This window comes from Diaphorina citri, unplaced genomic scaffold (genome assembly GCF_000475195.1).
Source record: "Diaphorina citri unplaced genomic scaffold, Diaci psyllid genome assembly version 1.1 scaffold78, whole genome shotgun sequence".
NCBI lineage: Eukaryota > Metazoa > Arthropoda > Insecta > Hemiptera > Psyllidae > Diaphorina > Diaphorina citri.
The window spans coordinates 92,284-110,192 of record NW_007377515.1 but is presented as its reverse complement, the minus strand read 5'-3'; the positions used below and the strand labels follow the sequence as shown (position 1 = coordinate 110,192).

General features: G+C 37.0%; 3 protein-coding genes and 2 long non-coding RNA genes across 5 annotated transcripts in view; all 5 read left to right on the top strand.

Annotated features, from left to right (window-relative positions):
* The first annotated feature begins 7,803 nt into the window (after positions 1-7,803).
* LOC103522044 lies at positions 7,804-12,376 on the top strand. Its single transcript, XM_026832436.1, has 5 exons — positions 7,804-7,836; positions 8,472-8,701; positions 8,955-9,016; positions 10,876-11,168; positions 12,288-12,376. The coding sequence occupies exons 2-5, from the start codon at positions 8,486-8,488 to the stop codon at positions 12,374-12,376; spliced, it is 660 nt and encodes a 219-aa protein (XP_026688237.1). The 5' UTR covers positions 7,804-7,836; positions 8,472-8,485.
* A 248-nt stretch (positions 12,377-12,624) lies between these two features.
* LOC113472694 lies at positions 12,625-13,558 on the top strand. The gene is made up of 2 exons (XR_003394904.1): positions 12,625-12,670; positions 13,447-13,558. It is a non-coding gene; the product is annotated as an uncharacterized LOC113472694 (long non-coding RNA).
* Positions 13,559-14,106: 548 nt separating this feature from the next.
* Positions 14,107-15,176, top strand: LOC113472687. The gene is made up of 2 exons (XM_026832481.1): positions 14,107-14,136; positions 14,853-15,176. The coding sequence occupies exons 1-2, from the start codon at positions 14,118-14,120 to the stop codon at positions 15,170-15,172; spliced, it is 339 nt and encodes a 112-aa protein (XP_026688282.1). The 5' UTR covers positions 14,107-14,117; the 3' UTR covers positions 15,173-15,176.
* Positions 15,177-15,495: 319 nt separating this feature from the next.
* On the top strand, positions 15,496-16,577 carry LOC113472689. Its single transcript, XR_003394900.1, has 2 exons — positions 15,496-15,790; positions 16,311-16,577. It is a non-coding gene; the product is annotated as an uncharacterized LOC113472689 (long non-coding RNA).
* A 149-nt stretch (positions 16,578-16,726) lies between these two features.
* LOC103522033 (cationic amino acid transporter 3-like) overlaps positions 16,727-17,909 on the top strand; it is a 33,731-nt gene continuing 32,548 nt past the window's right edge. Inside the window, 1 exon segment of the mRNA XM_026832433.1 lies at positions 16,727-17,334. Coding sequence (XP_026688234.1) covers positions 17,329-17,334 — 6 coding nt within the window. The 5' untranslated portion in view covers positions 16,727-17,328.

Genomic DNA, 17,909 nt, shown 5'->3' with positions numbered 1-17,909 from the left:
ATTATTCAGAGACAATCTTCTGTTTGATTTTGAGATGACACCTGATAAATCATGAAGAATAGTATAAGCCTGGAAACACAATAATTAATATGTTTATTATTCAGAGACAACGTATTTTCCCCAGTTTCACCATCTCCTCCGGTAATTAATCTTTACCAATGTAACAAATTAAAATTTTCTATGAGAAAGTTAAAATTTTCCAAAAATATGATTCAGAGACAATCAACATGAAAAATTTAATGACATTGAAGAGTATTAGATACATACCTACTATTTAACTTTGAACTTCAGGTTGGTTTTTAAATTCACTTACCCAGATAGAATCATGCTGATACACCTAATGATGAAAATCTGCGCTTTCGAAGGCAAACACAAGCCAATAATTGAGAGAATTAAACACATCAAACGAGGAATGGAAGGTGTGCTCTGTAAAATGCACAAGACAGTGGTGATCCATATGAAATCAAGTTTGTGAATGTTCAGATATTGATCCACACAGCGGAAAACTGCGTGTATTCTGTGGATTATATTCTTCATTTGTTTCTGATCCTCGGATGTTTCATTTGAATCTTCCTCATCTAGGTTATCTGATTCCATAATTGTGGCGAACACAGAGAACTTGACTGATGATACCACTGTAGATTTGTGGAATAAGTTGACGTAGATCGAAATGACGATGACAACCAAGGTGAGCTTTGCGATAGCCATAAACATATCTGCCTTTAGAGATTCTAAGCCGATCATGCGTATTCTGAAAATATCAGATAGAATACAACATGCATAATAAATAATAATTAATTATGGAAGCTGTCTGCAAAATTTGTGCGACCTGTGGCTAAAGGTAAAGTCGTTAGAAAGGTAAAGTTCCTTTTGAGCTTTTTCCCTGTATAGCCCTAGATAGCGGAATTTTGGTCCGGAATAACGGCCGAACCGTTTACTATTTTCCTACTTACACATTTTCAGGAATTAAAAGATCCCAAAACTTGGCAATGGTGTTGAAATGGTAGGTATAAACCAGTGTTAACATGAGCATTGAACACACTATGAGCAATACACATAGGATGTACCTTAGCCTCAGACAAAAGGAGTCCGATATATGATTCTGAAATGAAAGGAGAAATAGTTTCTTTAAATGCTTGGTGGATTCATAGGTTGAATGTTCCCCCCCTAATTAAATTTTAATGTAGAAAATAATACTGTTAAATCTCTCCAGGAATTAATTAAAGGAAAAATCTATTCTTTTTCTTTGAACTATTTTATAGCTTACTGTGTAATTTTATTTTATTGTGTTTAGCACCTTACCTGCATCAAAGCACAAAAGACCAACGCAAAAGTCATGTATACTATCCTTGAAATATACATGAAAGATCCCGTCAGTGCAATAAGGAATAATAAAATTATGATGAGAGCAAACCATATTCGGGACAAAATTCTCCTTATGAACTCTCTGGTTTTGAAAAATGGCAACTTCACTGTTTCGTTTACATCGACATCAGAACTGCGTTGGAATGAGATGGAAATGTAAAGATTGATCCAAAATATCGAAGTAAATACGGATTTGACGAAAATTGGTAAACTGTTGTTCCTCTGTTTGTTAAGACCAATTTCATTTTCGTCCGGTGCTAGTTCCTCATCAGTGTAGTCCATGCAGTAGACATACTGAAGAACCAACAATAAGATGGCATAGAAAACGAGGCAAGAAGAAAAATAGTACATGACTATTCTCTTGTTAGCCAATACCCACATGAGGGAAACCCATAGGAGGAGGATAAGGGATAGCCAGTGACGATACATTGCACTCCATACCTGGAAACCAAACAAAGTAGGTACACGGAATAGTTCAGACTGTTCAGAAATTACTTCGGAGGACTTGGTCTATAAATAACTCCATAGGAGTCAAATTTCCCTGAGAACGACTTAGTAGCTGTATGTAAGTCTTTTTCTACAAGTAGCTATTCTAAGGAAGAATTCATAGTTACCATCATAGCAGCATTGGTTGCCAAATACAATGTCTTGAAGTAATATTGCGGTCTTGGGAACAGAAAATTTATCAAAGACCTTATATTGAATTTTCCTAAATCCAATGATTTACTCTCATTTTCCTCAGGTGGAACCTCTTCAAATTGATCCTTTTTCTGTCTCTTCAGAGCTGTGAAGAAGGTTACGATGCCTTGATACGCAAGTATATGATACAATACGACCAACATCGGCAGTTGAAGGTGGCTGTGCCATCGAAAAGATGAAAACACTAGTCCAAATTCGTTGTCTTCCAAGGATTTCCACGACTTCAAACCTAATTCCCTGAAAATGTGATGAAATAGAGAGTGATTTATCTCATGCTCCAAAATTATCCGCTCATATAAAATGTATCTTCATCGGTTACGAATTACAGCATAAGTACTGTAAATATGTTTTGACTGTACTACAAGTCTGGAAATAGAAAGATCACTATAAGTTTTTAATAACAACTTAACTGGTGGTGTGGGTTGATGATTGATAATTGACAGTCGCAGGAGTTCAACTTTTTTTCTCCCAAGAGGTTTGATAGAGGGAACTGTAACAACGGAAGCCTTGTCTTCCCGAAATCGAAGAGGGGAGGGGAGAATAGGACAAAGTCAGTTGTTCCGAGAGCGACCTCATCTGTATAGGGTACAGTTCGGCCCCGGTGGACATCGAACCCACAATCTAGTGATCACAAGGCAAACGAGCTACCTTGCAAGCTAGATTCGTAGAAGCTTAACCCATCCTTTAGGGATGTTTGCCCCTAGCGAGAGCGACCTCATCTGTATAGGGTACAGTTCGGCCCCGGTGGACATCGAACCCACAATCTAGTGATCACAAGGCAAACGAGCTACCCTGCAAGCTAGATTCGTAGAAGCTTAACCCATCCTTTAGGGATGTTTGCCCCTACACCTAAGCCTCAGATTGGGCTTTTTTGTGTATGGAGTTAAGGTATCCTACAAGCTAACTAGGCTGGGAAATCCACAATCTAGTGATCACAAGGCAAACGAGCTACCCTGCAAGCTAGATTCGTAGAAGCTTAACCCATCCTTTAGGGATGTTTGCCCCTATACCTAAGCCTCAGATTGGGCTTTTTTGTGTATGGAGTTAAGGTACCCTACAAGCTAACTAGGCTGGGAAATTCAAGCCTTGTTTCGATCTTCAATTTATATTAGGCTGGTGTAGTTTGACGATGGCTTACCTCATAGTAAGCCATGAATCCTGGAGATTGAGTGAAAGGTCCCGGTAGTCCTGGGCCTACAGTGAGAGCATTTAGTCCATGACTGTTGCTGTCTGCCAGTATGAATGTTTGAGCGTACAGAGGCATGCCCATGATTACTTTACGGGCTGGCATTCCCTTTGAGATCCAATAATTAATGTTGGAGTTTAACAAGTGATGATTGTCGATGTGAGATTGTGAGCATCTACAAACGGGTACAATCTATAGCCGGTAATAGTGCCTACATCGAGAACCCGATAGTGAAGAATTTATAAAGGGGAATCAAAATTTCACCAAGATAATAAATGTGTAACTTACCGGGAGGCTTCAAGTACCATATATTTTGTTTTTGTCACAACATGCAAGAAATAATAGCTTCGGAAAATCCTTTTTTGAAAGAGGAAGATAGAGAAACAAATGGCATCCCAAAATAGGTCAATGTTGTTTGCGTCGATTTGACATTCCACTGAAATAAATTAATTTGAATCTTAAAAGTTAACCCTTTCTTTTTGAAATCTTCATAACAAGGAATACCCATTGTATATTTTGGAACCAGATCCGGTGCTATCCTCTTCAATTGTAAATCTCACTATCAGGTAGAACTAACGACAGGTTCACCTGAATAGATATACCTGATAGGTATCAGGTAGACGGAACTTTTCAGCTGTACCTGTCAGGTCTTCCTGATAGTGAGTGGCCGGCCCTAGAGAGTTTTGTCCACTTACCGATAACTAGAGTTTTCTTTTCAATCTTGAATGGTGACTTCATGGGCAAGTTTACTCCCCGAATTAGAATAATCAATGCTGACCAAATCAACATGAAAGTTTCAGGAAACAAATAGACAAAGATTTCGTACCACTTTTGTATCTTATTGAGATTGATGAATCCAATGTTCTCGACGAATTCTTCTTGGGTCATATCTAAAAGGGAGGTCAGAGAATACGCAATAGGTATAAGGAAGGAAGGCAAAATAACTACATTGTCAGACGCATTCAATTTATCATATGCATTCATAGGTGCAATTTATCATATGCATTCACAGGTGCATAGTGCATATTAGAGTCGGTCGTCCAATAATTTATCGAGAAGTTCTGGAGAGAAGAAGAGAGGACGAAATTTAGAATAGAAATAAATATAAGTCAGTATTGATGATAATACATAATAGAATTCGGGGTCGAATGGATTGGACCACATCACATGCCTTCAGCCTTGGCACACTCCATTTGTCAAGGGTCTAGGTTTCCTTTGCCCTTGGGATCAATATTTGAAGAAACCATTTACTGATGAAAATTTGTAATGAAAGTCAGTATTGATGATAATAATAGAATTCGGGGTCGAATGGATTGGACCACATCACATGCCTTCAGCCTTGGCACACTCCATTTGTCAAGGGTTTAGGTTTCCCTTGCCCTTTGGATCAATATTTGAAGAAACCTGATGAAAATTTGTAATGAAATACATAATAAGTTGTAAAAATAATATCTAATTGATCAGAATTGGGGGGTAGGATCAAGCTTACATTCCTGTCCATAAAATTACAAACCTCTGTAATGAAATTCACCCTACTGACTCTATTCACCCCACTTTACGGTACATAATAAGTTGTAAAAATAATAGTTGATCAGAATTGGGGGTAGGATCAAGCTTACATTCTTGTCCATAAAATTACAAACCAACGCTACGCGACGGTCGCTGAAGTGTGAAAATTCAACTCACCGTGTTGACAGAGTGATACTGGTCATCTTGAGATTGATACAGGGGAGCCACATGCCCTGTGGCACCATCCCAATATCCGGAGTAGTCAAACGAGAGAACGGTCACCCAGTCTAAATATTTGGCCAAACTCTTCACGTTGTAAGCTGAAATACAAAATAGATAATAAATTACCAAGAGGTCAAGTTAGTAGGTATGTTTGTATGCTGAAATCCAAATAACATAACTAAAGCAACAAGAAACACAAAACACAGAGAGAAACAATCAATAATATTTATTGATGGACTGCCCAATGTTTGAGTTGCCAAAATGACACAGCATACTTCTCAGACAACATTGTTACAACTGTAAGCTGAGCTCTTTAACAGAACGGTCACCCAGTCTAAATATTTGGCCAAACTCTTCACGTTGTAAGCTGAAATACAAAATAGATAATAAATTACCAAGAGGTCAAATCAGTAGGTATGTTTGTATGCTGAAATCCAAATAACATAACTAAAGCAACAAGAAACACAAAACAGAGAGAGAAACAATCAATAAAATTTATTGATGAACTGCCCAAAGTTTGAGTTGCCAAAATGACACAGCATACTTCTCAGACAACATTGTTACAGTTAAAATGAGGTTGAAATGGATATAAAATAAATTAACAAGAAGTCAAATGAGTACGTTTGTATACTGAAATGCAAAATATAATAAAATACCTAAATCAAGAAGAGGTCAAATTACCTATTATACTATTCAATGCGGTCCAAGAAGGATCTTCCAATAATAAAACTGGTGGTCATAAAGTCAATAAAGCTGTTCATAAATCTTACTAATTTGAAAAGTATTAAAGGCATTTTCAACAAAGTCCCTTTGAGATTGGTGATCTCATTGAGATTAGCTTGAGATCTCTGTTTGTTGTTTATTTGTTTTTGTTTTTATTTATGTATTTGTTTTTCGTTGCTTTCTCATTGAACTGACCTTGATCAATGATGGTTTGACTGGGCGATACCACTGCGGAGAGTGACAACTGTCTCGGTTTGAAAGCAAAGCTGAGCTCTTTCATGAGAAGGGTAAATCCGACTTTATCTGCGTCCGGCCCTTTCTTACAGTTGGTCTGTGAAGAGAAATGTCAGCACTGTTAATAGGTAGCTATATTGACATACCTAATTGTGTGTATGTTAAAGTAGAAGTTCTAATGTTAATGCATATTGAACAATAATTGTAAAGGTCAATGAAACTTGGTCTTGGCATACTACCATTTACTATTTACTCATAAATAAATAATAAATAGGTATAATTTCAAATAAATATCCGTTTTAGGGTCCCCATATAGACAACATTTATCTCGTAAAACCAAGTACTTCATATGAGGGGACTTACCTACTTTTCTTACAGTTGGTCTGTGAAGAGAAATGTCAGCACTGTTAATAGGTAGCTATATTGACATACCTAATTGTGTGTATGTTAAAGTAGAAATTCTAATGTTAATGCATATTGAACAATTGTAAAGGTCAATGAAACTTGGTCTTGGCACACTACCATGTACTATTTTACTCATAAATAAATAGGTATGTTATAGTAGAATAACTTTATTATAAGCTGGTATAATTGTGTACTCATCTTCAAAAACTACCTATACTTGTCAGTGTGTTCAAGTATGTCAGTAAGTGTTGATAACAAACTTATAATTAAAATAAGACAAGTCTGATGTGTAGGGTACATAAAAGAGGTACTCAAGATTCATTTACAGCTCGAGAAAGCTACAGATTACCTATGCGAGTGTGGGAGGTAAGTATTGTTGACGGCAACACTGGAAACACTAAAGAGAGAAAACCACACACTTAATGTGCATTTTATTATTATTATTTTTTTTTTATTTCACGTTCTTGCATGGATTCCGTGTCCGTCACTACTTATAGTGCCTATGTTAAAGAGGTCTCTTCTTGATCCCTTGTGTGCCGCGTCCACTTTTGTTTAGTACTATTACACTACTTTAGTACTTCTTACATGCAATTCATTAAACTATGAATGTTCTTTCCATTTCAGTTATGCAACCACATCTACATGGCGCGAGAAATGAAGGACCTTATCTTAGAAGAGGACTTGTACGCGAGACTCCTCTTTCTATTCCGGTCACCAGAAACGCTCATCACAATGACTAGACCCCCTATGCGAACCAGAACCATCTAAGAAACCATGGTGTCATGAGACCATTAAATCCATCAATAGAATGATAACTGGCTATATCCTGAACGTACACATAGAGCTCATTCGGATTGAAGATATGTAACTTTTCGGCCAGAAAGACATCTTCAAAATAATATTCAAAGTACATTTTCCATTTGGGAAGGATTCCCAATTTTCCACAATTTTAGTGCGTCCATGAGTTTCACAGATTTAATCCAAAGCTGTTATTTGACATGGCATAAGAAGGCATAAGCATAAACTTCAAAATAATATTCAAAGTACATTTTCCATTTGGGAAGGATTCCCAATTTTCCACAATTTTAGTGCGTCCATGAGTTTCACAGATTGTATCCAAAGCTATTATTTGACATGGCATAAGAAGGCATAAGCATAAGAAAGATCTGTTAGCTGGGGATGAATTGAATTCTCGGCGATACCATCTATGGCGCATTGTGATAGAAATCAACCTCGTCGCGAGTGTTATACTGGACAGCGCACAGATGCGCGGACTCTGTTGCTGCAATTTTCACTGACAGAAGATGAATCGGAAGAGAGAATATCTGCTGGGAATGTGGAAGATAAGTGCAGACAAGCACCACATGGAGAAGACATAGGGATAGTGAGTACTAACTTGTATAATTAGACAATTGGCCTTTTTGATTCTACCATTTGGACTGCACTTTTATATTACTACTTCACTGAATTCACCGGGTATTTCTTGTTCGCAGGTACTAGTTCTTTGACAGAAATAGAAAGTTGTAAATTAGATATTCGTCTGCTGCCTATCATCAAGTAATCAAATTTGCTACCTCATGATTAGAAGAATAGTGACTCTCTATTGCCCAATCTCGTTCTATTAAATTAAATAACTGTAATCAAAAGGGATAAATTAAATAACTGTAATCAAAAGGGAACAAAATTAAAAGAAACCCTAATATTATAATTACACGTTTCATGAGATTTTACGAATATTAATGCAGAAAGTATCCAACTAGCTTATAATACGAGTAGGTATGAGTATTTCAAAATATCAAATTTGCTACCTCATGATTAGAAGAATAGTGACTCTCTATTGCCCAATCTCGTTCTATTAAATTAAATAACTGTAATCAAAAGGGAACAAAATTAAAAGAAACCCTAATATTATACTTACACATTTCATGAGATTTTACGAATATTAAAGCAGAAACTGCAGAAAGTATTCAATTAGCTTATAATACGAGCAGGTATGAGTATTTCAAAATATCGAGTTTTTAACGTCACCAGAAAGAGCGTGTGGAGTTGGACATGAGGGTTAGTCAGACGAAACTTCAAGGAATTAAAAAAAAAATCACCAGGCTTTTCCATTACTTTCTTTCTTCAGCTTTCGAAATCCTCATGGTGATTGTCATGTTGAACATGCTGTCGCTTATACTGCTACGATCTCACACGTCTGATATCGAGTGGATATTCGGAAGGTCTCAGGTTTATTTGCCCTATATGTCAGACGTAGCTACACCACCACCATTCAATATATTCGCCATTTGCCTCAACGTCTATCGAGACTTCATGAAGAGGCGGAATTGTCCTGAATATTGGCAGGAAGAAGAAAAGGTAAATCGTCAATTAATACATTCATATTATGATGTAAATTGGATATTATGCCTGCCACTCACGCTCAGACTGTAGTTGGAACTTGAGTGGACTGTATTCGCCATTTGCCTCAACGTCTATCGAGACTTCATGAAGAGGCGGAATTGTCCCGAATATTGGCAGGAAGAAGAAAAGGTAATTCGTCAATTAATACCTACATTCATGTTATGATGTAAATTGGATATTATGTCTGCCATTCACGCTCAGACTGTAGTTGGAACTTGAGTGGACTGTGTTCGCCATTTGCCTCAACGTCTATCGAGACTTCATGAAGAGGCGGAATTGTCCCGAATATTGGCAGGAAGAAGAAAAGGTAATTCGTCCATTAATACATTCATATTATGATGTAAATTGGATATTGTGCCTGCCACTCACGCTCAGACTGTAGTTGGAACTTGAGTAGACTGTGATGGAAAAGCTTTAGACTCCTGTCTTCAGACCGTGTAACGTCTGAAGTCGGAAGGTTTTTCCGAGGACCTTTCTGCCAGATAGTCTGAGCGCGTGTGGCCGGCCTTAGATGTGTAAGACAGCTGTTTCGAACTTTTGGCTCTCGTCTGCAGGGAACAGCTGTTGTTTGCGTTATGGGATTTTTAACTAAATCTGTTCTTACATTATTTTCAAGTTCCTATCTGTAAAGGTTGCGGGAAGGGTTGATGTCATTAGCTCGTCTGCAGGGAACAGCTGTTGTTTGCGTTATGGGATTTTTAACTAAATCTGTTCTTACATTATTTTCAAGTTCCTATCTGTAAAGTTTGCGGGAAGGGTTGATGTCATTACTACATTCATATTATGATGTAAATTGGATATTGTGCCTGCCACTCACGCTCAGACTGTAGTTGGAACTTGAGTAGACTGTGATGGAAAAAGCTTCAGACTCCTGTCTTCAGACCGTGTAACGTCTGAAGTCGGAAGCTTTTTCCGAGGACCTTTCTAATTTAATAGATAGATGTATCAAAAGTTCACCTATCTGACCTAACAACTAATAATACTCAAGCTGATTGCCATACTCTTTCCCTTTAATAACCCACGTGACGGTAATACCCATCAATATATTGCGCTAAATCATAGATAGGTATATGGGTAATGGATACCTCTACCATTTGGACTGCACTTTTATATTTCTACTAATTTATTTGCTTGCATTTAACTTAACCCTATAATAACACTGGTCATCACTGCTCATTTGTGACAGGTCCTTTTTGTAACAATTTTCCATTGACGTGACTTCTGAACAAGTAGGTAGGTGTGGAAGATAAGTGCAGACAAGCACCACATGGAGAAGACATAGGGATAGTGAGTACTAACTTGTATAATTAGACAATTGGCCTTTTTTGATTCTACCATTTGGACTGCACTTTTATATTTCTACTAATTTATTTGCTTGCATTTAACTTAACCCTATAATAACACTGGTCATCACTGCTTCATCACTGCTCATTTGTGACAGGTCCTTTTTGTAACAATTTTCCATTGACGTGACTTCTGAACAAGTAGGTACTATTGGCTCTCGTCTGCAGGGAACAGCTGTTGTTTGCGTTATGGGATTTTTAACTAAATCTGTTCTTACATTATTTTCAAGTTCCTATCTATAAAGGTTGCGGGAAGGGTTGATGTTATTAGTGGATGAGTGTGTTCAAGTATGTCAGTAAGTGTTGATAACAAACTTATAATTAAAATAAGACAAGTCTGATGTGTAGGGTACATAAAATAGGTATTCAAGATTCATTTACAGCTCGAGAAAGCTACAGATTACCTATGTTGAATTGTTGAATCTCCCGTTATGTTTGTAATCTTCTTCTCAGATTATACGAGGTACTCTTGTTCTTTTTCTTGATATCGAACTTTACAGAAACACTGACAACCTGAACTCCAAACCGCAACCACCGATTAAAATAAGACAAGTCTGATGTGTAGGGTACATAAAATAGGTACTCAAGATTCATTTACAGCTCGAGAAAGCTACAGATTACCTATGTTGAATCTCCCGTTATGTTTGTAATCTTCTTCTCAGGTTATACGAGGTACTCATGTTCTTTTTCTTGATATCGAACTTTACAGAAACACTGACAACCTGAACTCCAAACCGCAACCACCTTCCTCCATCATCAACATCTATCGTGCCAGTTGTAATCCAGTTTACATTTTCCAAACCTCCGACGATCCGTTTTTGTCCGCTTTTTGTCTTCCTCCATCATCAACATCTATCGTGCCAGTTGTAATCCAGTTTACATTTTCCAAACCTCCGACGATCCGTTTTTGTCCGCTTTTTGTTTGTCTCAGGACTTGGAAATTTGCTCCAAATTCTATCACGTGTTTCGTAGTTCCTACGAGGAATTGTTGCATAGAACGAAACAGTTCACCGTAGATTTGATTGATTGTTGTCGCGATGCCAGCGAAGTGGAAATTGTGTTGAAAAGAAGAAAAGGAAGTAAGTTATGCATATTTGCGAGAGTAAAACTCGATATCAAAGGGGGCAGTTATTCATCATACCTCACTTCTAAAATCATCATACAACTGGTAGAGCAACCTAACCCCTGACAATCCCAGACATGTAGGTGGGTATAGCGCACACTAACGGGTACAAATAAAGTTTTCATTAGCTTACCATATTGTTGAAAAGAAGAAAAGGAAGTAAGTTATGCATATTTGCGAGAGTAAAACTCGATATCAAAGGGGGCAGTTATTCATCATACCTCACTAGTCACTTCTAAAATCATCATACAACTGGTAGAGCAACCCAACCCCTGACAATCCCAGACATGTAGGACTGTAGGTGGGTATAGCGCACACTAACGGGTACAAATAAAGTTTTCATTAGCTTACCAAATCTGCTGAATCCATTGTGCGAATGTCATTTGGCTGATGATAAATTAAAACCCATTGATGCTATTGATAGACTTTTCTTTAGTACCAATGAAACCGACTTAACAACAAATCTCGTTGAATTTTGCAGCGGCTCTGATGAAGTCTAGGTTCAAGTATCCTCTACTCATGGTGGCAATGGACTACCGACAAAAAGAGTTCGTGGCTCATCCCAATGTTCAGCAAATGCTGGATTGTATCTGGATTGGTGACTGGATCGATTGGGAGAAATATTCGCAGCCCTACAAGTTTCTCATTATTTTGTCCCGCATATTTCTTCTCCCGTGGATTACCATCGTGACACTATGCCTCCAAAAATCTAGGTCAGTATTAGTAATTCTCTTACGAATACATGGGTGTTGAAAAGAAGAAAAGGAAGTAAGTTATGCATATTTGCGAGAGTAAAACTCGATATCAAAGGGGGCAGTTATTCATCATACCTCACTTCTAAAATCATCATACAACTGGTAGAGCAACCTAACCCCTGACAATCCCAGACATGTAGGTAGGTATGGCGCACACTAACGGGTACAAATAAAGTTTTCATTAGCTTACCAAATCTGCTGAATCCATTGTGCGAATGTCATTTGGCTGATGACAAATTAAAACCCATTGATGCTATTGATAGACTTTTCTTTAGTACCAATGAAACCGACTTAACAACAAAGCTCGTTGAATTTTGCAGCGACTTTGATGAAGTCTAGGTTCAAGTATCCTCTACTCATGGTGGCAATGGACTACCGACAGAGGTTTGGCCCAAATCTTTTTAGGTAATTTAACCGAAATTAACATCAAAATGAGTGTCTTTTTCTTCTTCTTCTTCTTCTTCTTCTTCTTGCACTATGCATGCATTAGCATTAGACCGTTCTATCAGGTCTGACAAACCTGGACCGCTACCCACGTTTCGGCCGTCTGACAGACGGAGCGTGAGAAGCCTGACTTATTTATTTATTTTTTCATTTTGTAACAGATGCTGTTACGTCTCCTTTATTCTATGTTTGGTGCTTTCTGTTCGATTTTTCTTCTCCCGTGGATTACCATCGTGACACTATGCCTCCAAAAATCTAGGTCAGTATTAGTAATTCTCTTACGAATACATGGGTTACTGATGTATTATTCTTACTTCAAGTGCTTCCACTAAATCATATTATTCTCCATAGGTGGTAAACATGTTCTCAAAAATCTCTATTTGTTCTTCTTTTGTTGCGAAGACGTGCTGAGAGAAAGTTATATACCTATCTATGGTCCTAGTTCTAGTAAATATCCAAATTGAAGCTAGTAGCTTATATTCATATCGCCAATAATTTAATTTTACATTTTTTTTTTTCTAAGAGATTGGATGGAGGGAACTGTAACTGCTTGGTACAAGATCTTGTACCAAAAGCGAAATACATGGGTTTTATGGACAAACTTTGTACGGATCCAATATTGTCGATAAGTCAAAATCCTTTTCTGTTCAACCTTGATGATTTATAGAAGGAACCTTATGATTTACTCGTATAGAGGAAGACTGGAAGAGTGATTTTAAATACACAGGACAAACAAACCGATATGAAATATTGGGCGATTCACGCTTGACTGATAATAGATTACTGATTTAAATTTGTTTGATTTATTTATTTGCTCTTTTCGCTACATGGGTTTTATGGACAAACTTTGTACGGATCCAATATTGTCGATAAGTCAAAATCCTTTTCTGTTCAACCTTGATGATTTATAGAGGAAGAGTGATTTTAAATACACAGGACAAACAAACCGACATGAAATATTGGGCGATTCACGCTTGACTGATAATAGATTACTGATTTAAATTTGTTTGATAATATTTGCTCTTTTCGTTACAGCTATGGGAGGTTCTATTCCATCCCGGTCAACATTATGATCAATGCCATGGCATCCTATTGCATATTCCTATTCCTCCTCTGGCATCAATCCAATCAGGACAAGAATTTCGTCCTTCCGAGAACGAACCTTATCTGTCTAGGATAAAATCCTCCCCAGACGGGAATCGAACCCGCGACCTAGCGTTTACAAGGCAGACGCTTCAAGCTAACTACTCGTAGGCTGCCTTTTTACAATCAAGCGTGCCGGAAGGCGGGCGAACGTGAAGAGCTCGAAGCGCCGCCCGGCCTATATTAAAACGAAATAGATCTTTGTACCCATGAGTAGTCAATCAATGAGTCAGTTAATATTAGTCGTATGTAAAGTGTCACACATTACATGATGCCTTTGGAAGATGACCGTTTAAGATGCATCGAACACTTGCTTTCTTGGTCACGTGACCATATTGGAGGTTAATTAGTGTTATTCACACATTCCTAATGTAGTCCAATCACGAGAGTTCCTCAGTTGAAATGTTTTCGCTGGGAAATGTCAAGTTTCAATTAATTCTGGTAGAGCAGTAATGACAAGTGGGGTTTCAATCAATTGATTGCTAATATATTGTTATTTGTGATAACGGCTACCCCGCTATTAAATCATGGGTTTTTATAATTTAGGTCTGTTCGGTATTATCATGTTGGCTTTCACTGTCGGTAAGAAATTACAATAACACTCGATAAATAATGATTCTTTGCTTTAGGCAAAGTTTGCAATTGTTTTAAAAGCCTACCTTTACTTAATTTTAAAAGTTATTATACTTATACCTATGTTACGTTTTGACTACTCTTCCTCTGGCATCAATCCAATCAGGATGAGAATTTCGTATCACTCTTTAGGTCTGACAACATTGGCAGCAATTGGCACCGTTCAGTGGAGTTGCCAAAAGGAGTCTTTTGAGACTTTGCACCTATTTTCCTTGTGGAACAGAAAGTCAGAACTCAATTCCTAACCTGAGACTTGTCAAGTTTGGGAAAGAGGAGAAATCGCCTCAGATTCCTCAGATTCCGAAAGGAAAGTAGCCTTTTTCTTAATCTATGAGGGTCAATCATAAACCATAGGTAATCTAAGTCTAAGGGACCCTAGTAGGTATTGATTTATTGTTCTCTCATGTTCTTCAAAATCAATGCTTACTGATAGTGTCTTAGGCCAAACTTATTTTGTAGGTTGGTAAACATTTGGGAAGTCAAAGTTGTTCAAAGGTCAAAGTACTGTCAGTTCTTTGAAATATTTTCATCTACTTTTCATTTTCATCTGAATTTGTATGAATAGCAATCATACAAATTCATGGATTCTTTGGGTCTGGTGATTGGAAAGACCTTTCTGTTTTGCCACAGTGTTCCATTATCATAAGAACATATGTCTTCTCCAGGTTTGTGTCGCTTCTACCAATATTACGAGGGCATGATTCAAGTCGACCCGGAAACGGACCAAGTCAAGCGTCAGGAAGATTCGTTCATCAATCCCATGAACACATTCCGGACTCTGTTCTGGGCCATCTTTTGCATGTCGTCCATGGATGCCCCCGCTGTCATCATTGAGAATATGAATGATACGGAGAGCAATGTCAACTACATCAACAAACACTACTTCACTGAATTCACCGGGTATTTCTTGTTCGCAGGTACTAGTTCTTTGACAGAAATAGAAAGTTGTAAATTAGATATTCGTCTGGTGCCTATCATCAAGTAATCAAATTTGCTACCTCATGATTAGAAGAATAGTGACTCTTTATTGCCCAATCTCGTTCTATTAAATTAAATAACTGTAATCAAAAGGGAACAAAATTAAAAGAAACCCTAATATTATAATTACACATTTCATGAGATTTTACGAATATTAAAGCAGAAACTGCAGAAAGTATCCAACTAGCTTATAATACGAGCAGGTCTGATTATTTCAAAATATCGAGTTTTTTACGTCACCAGAAAGAGCGTGTGGAGTTGGACATGAGGGTTAGTCAGACGAAACTATTCTTATGTTATCTCTAAGTAATCCGTAAATACACACTTTTTGCTTATTATCTCTATTAGAGTTAGTGCTCGACTTAAAAATCTTCTATCTTCTTATCTTCCCTTGGCTGTTATCTTAAGAAGAAATGTGCACTACGACAAATGTAAAGTGAGAAAATCTCGTTCATTTCAAGTCTTGTCATTCATCGGTGATCAATTTGTCCAAAAAATTACGTCAGTTAAAAACTAAAATTGTTGAAATTCTGGATTTTTCGCCAAAAGGAACCTGCCAAAAATTGTTAAAGTAGTCTATTCTGAAACGCTAATTTGATAATTGGCAACGGTGTGCTTTTAGTTTGTAAGTATTGATGCCCCCCATTGTGTACTTTTGATTACTGAAAGAAGTAATCAGAGAGAGGAAAAAAAATTGTGAGCAAATTTTTCTTCAAAGTAGTCTATTCTGAAACGCTAATTTGATAATTGGCAACGGTGTGCTTTTAGTCTGTAAGTATTGATGCCCCCCATTCTGTACTTTTGATTACTGAAAGAAGTCATCAGAGAGAGGAAAAAAAATTGTGAGCAAACGGTGTGCTTTTAGTCTGTAAGTATTGATGCCCCCCATTCTGTACTTTTAATTACTGAAAGAAGTCATCAGAGAGAGGAAAAAAAAATTGTGAGCGAACGGTGTGCTTTTAGTCTGTAAGTATTGATGCCCCCCATTCTGTACTTTTAATTACTGAAAGAAGTCATCAGAGAGAGGAAAAAAAATTGTGAGCAAATTTTTCTTTTTACTATCGAATACTTTACTCTTGATTTTAGTAGGTACATTCCCTAATTCACAAAATTGAATTCGGTTTTCATGTATCTGTTCTTTTCAGTCGTACAGTTTGATGTTCAACCGTTTCAACCGCCTGTTTTCAACAATGAATCAGAAATCTCATCCGATCGACATGGTTTTCGTTCTCCACAATATGCTTGGGCAGATCAAGAATTGCCTCAACATCCACAACCTCTGGGGATTTAAATTTTTCTTCAACAAAATCAATCAAGATGGCTATTGAAAAAGTGCCGTTTTTGTTTCAGTCTTAATCAATTCTGTAACCTAAAACACGTTTAGGTAAATCGCTAATTTAGTTCCCTTTTGTTCAACATCCACAACCTCTGGGGATTTAAATTTTTCTTCAACAAAATCAATCAAGATGGCTATTGAAAAAGTGCCGTTTTTGTTTTAGTTTTAATCAATTCTGTAACCTAAAACACGTTTAGGTAAATCGCTAATTTAGTTCCCTTTTGCTCAACATCCACAACCTCTGGGGATTTAAATTTTTCTTCAACAAAATCAATCAAGATGGCTATTGAAAAAGTGCCGTTTTTGTTTTAGTCTTAATCAATTCTGTAACCTAAAACACGTTTAGGTAAATCGCTAATTTAGTTCCCTTTGGTATACTAAAAACTTTGCTTTTATTTAAAATTTCGAGATAAAGAAGTTCAAAAGAATTCAGTTTCATCTTCAAACAATTAAAAGTGTTCTTTTGCCATCTGAAACAATACCATTTAACCTTCCATAGGCTAATACCCCATTGACAGTGACTAAATTCACAAAACTAAATAAAAGCTAATAATATATAACTATCTCGAGTACATAGACAATTTTGAACAACCCTAAGAAATAACTAAAATAGAAATTACCGGCATAATCAATTGCAGAGAATAATCGTATACATAATCGTATTACTTTAAAGTGTTCAATTTATACAATAATGTGATCTGAAATGTTTGTCAAAAAAGTTTCCATTTCCAAGGATCGAGCTTGATATTGCCAAGCTAAAGTGTACCGGATTTGCCGAAATAGTTATATCTACCGAGACCTGAACAGTATTATAAATCAGAACTACAATGGGGGTAAGTTTGAAGTTATACCTACTTATAGTGAGGATTGGGCCATCGCATCCTGAGGCCTCCTCCAAATATTATTCATAGACTATCTAAGCTAAGTGGTCTATACTTCTATAGTATAGTATAGACTCTATACGTACACTTGAATAACACCTAAAGGTCCTAGCCTAGAGTGATCTCAGCGAAAGCGAAAAAAGGACCCTCATCATAAATGATAACATTAGTAACAGATATGTCGCCAATCGCCATCAGAGCATTTACATTAGCTTTAAGAATAGTTTCTAGATTTTTCGTCAATGGCTAATAATTGTTCTAGTCTTTGATAGATGACAGGTAAGTATGTACTTACCAGAAATTTTATGCATATTTTCTAACATTCTAAACTCTTCAACAATGTGGCCTTCTAGTTTATAGTCCCTTGGACTGACACAACGCTTTATTTCATGTTCCACTGACAATACTAAACAATAAACAATTCACCAGACCTCAAATTTTTGATTTATCAGCCATTTCTGCGTTCACTTGACTGATTTATGGCGCATAAAAGAAGAAAAGTTAGTAGTCAATAATAATTTTATTGC

Excerpts from the sequence above, each read along its gene's own strand:
- LOC103522044 (XM_026832436.1), top strand. The coding sequence starts at position 8,486 with ATGGTGATTGTCATGTTGAACATGCTGTCGCTTATACTGCTACGATCT. Across the intron at positions 8,702-8,954 it reads ATTGGCAGGAAGAAGAAAAG|TTGGAACTTGAGTGGACTGT; the intron begins GTAAATCGTCAA and ends CTCAGACTGTAG. Across the intron at positions 11,169-12,287 it reads GTTGAAAAGAAGAAAAGGAA|CGACTTTGATGAAGTCTAGG; the intron begins GTAAGTTATGCA and ends TGAATTTTGCAG.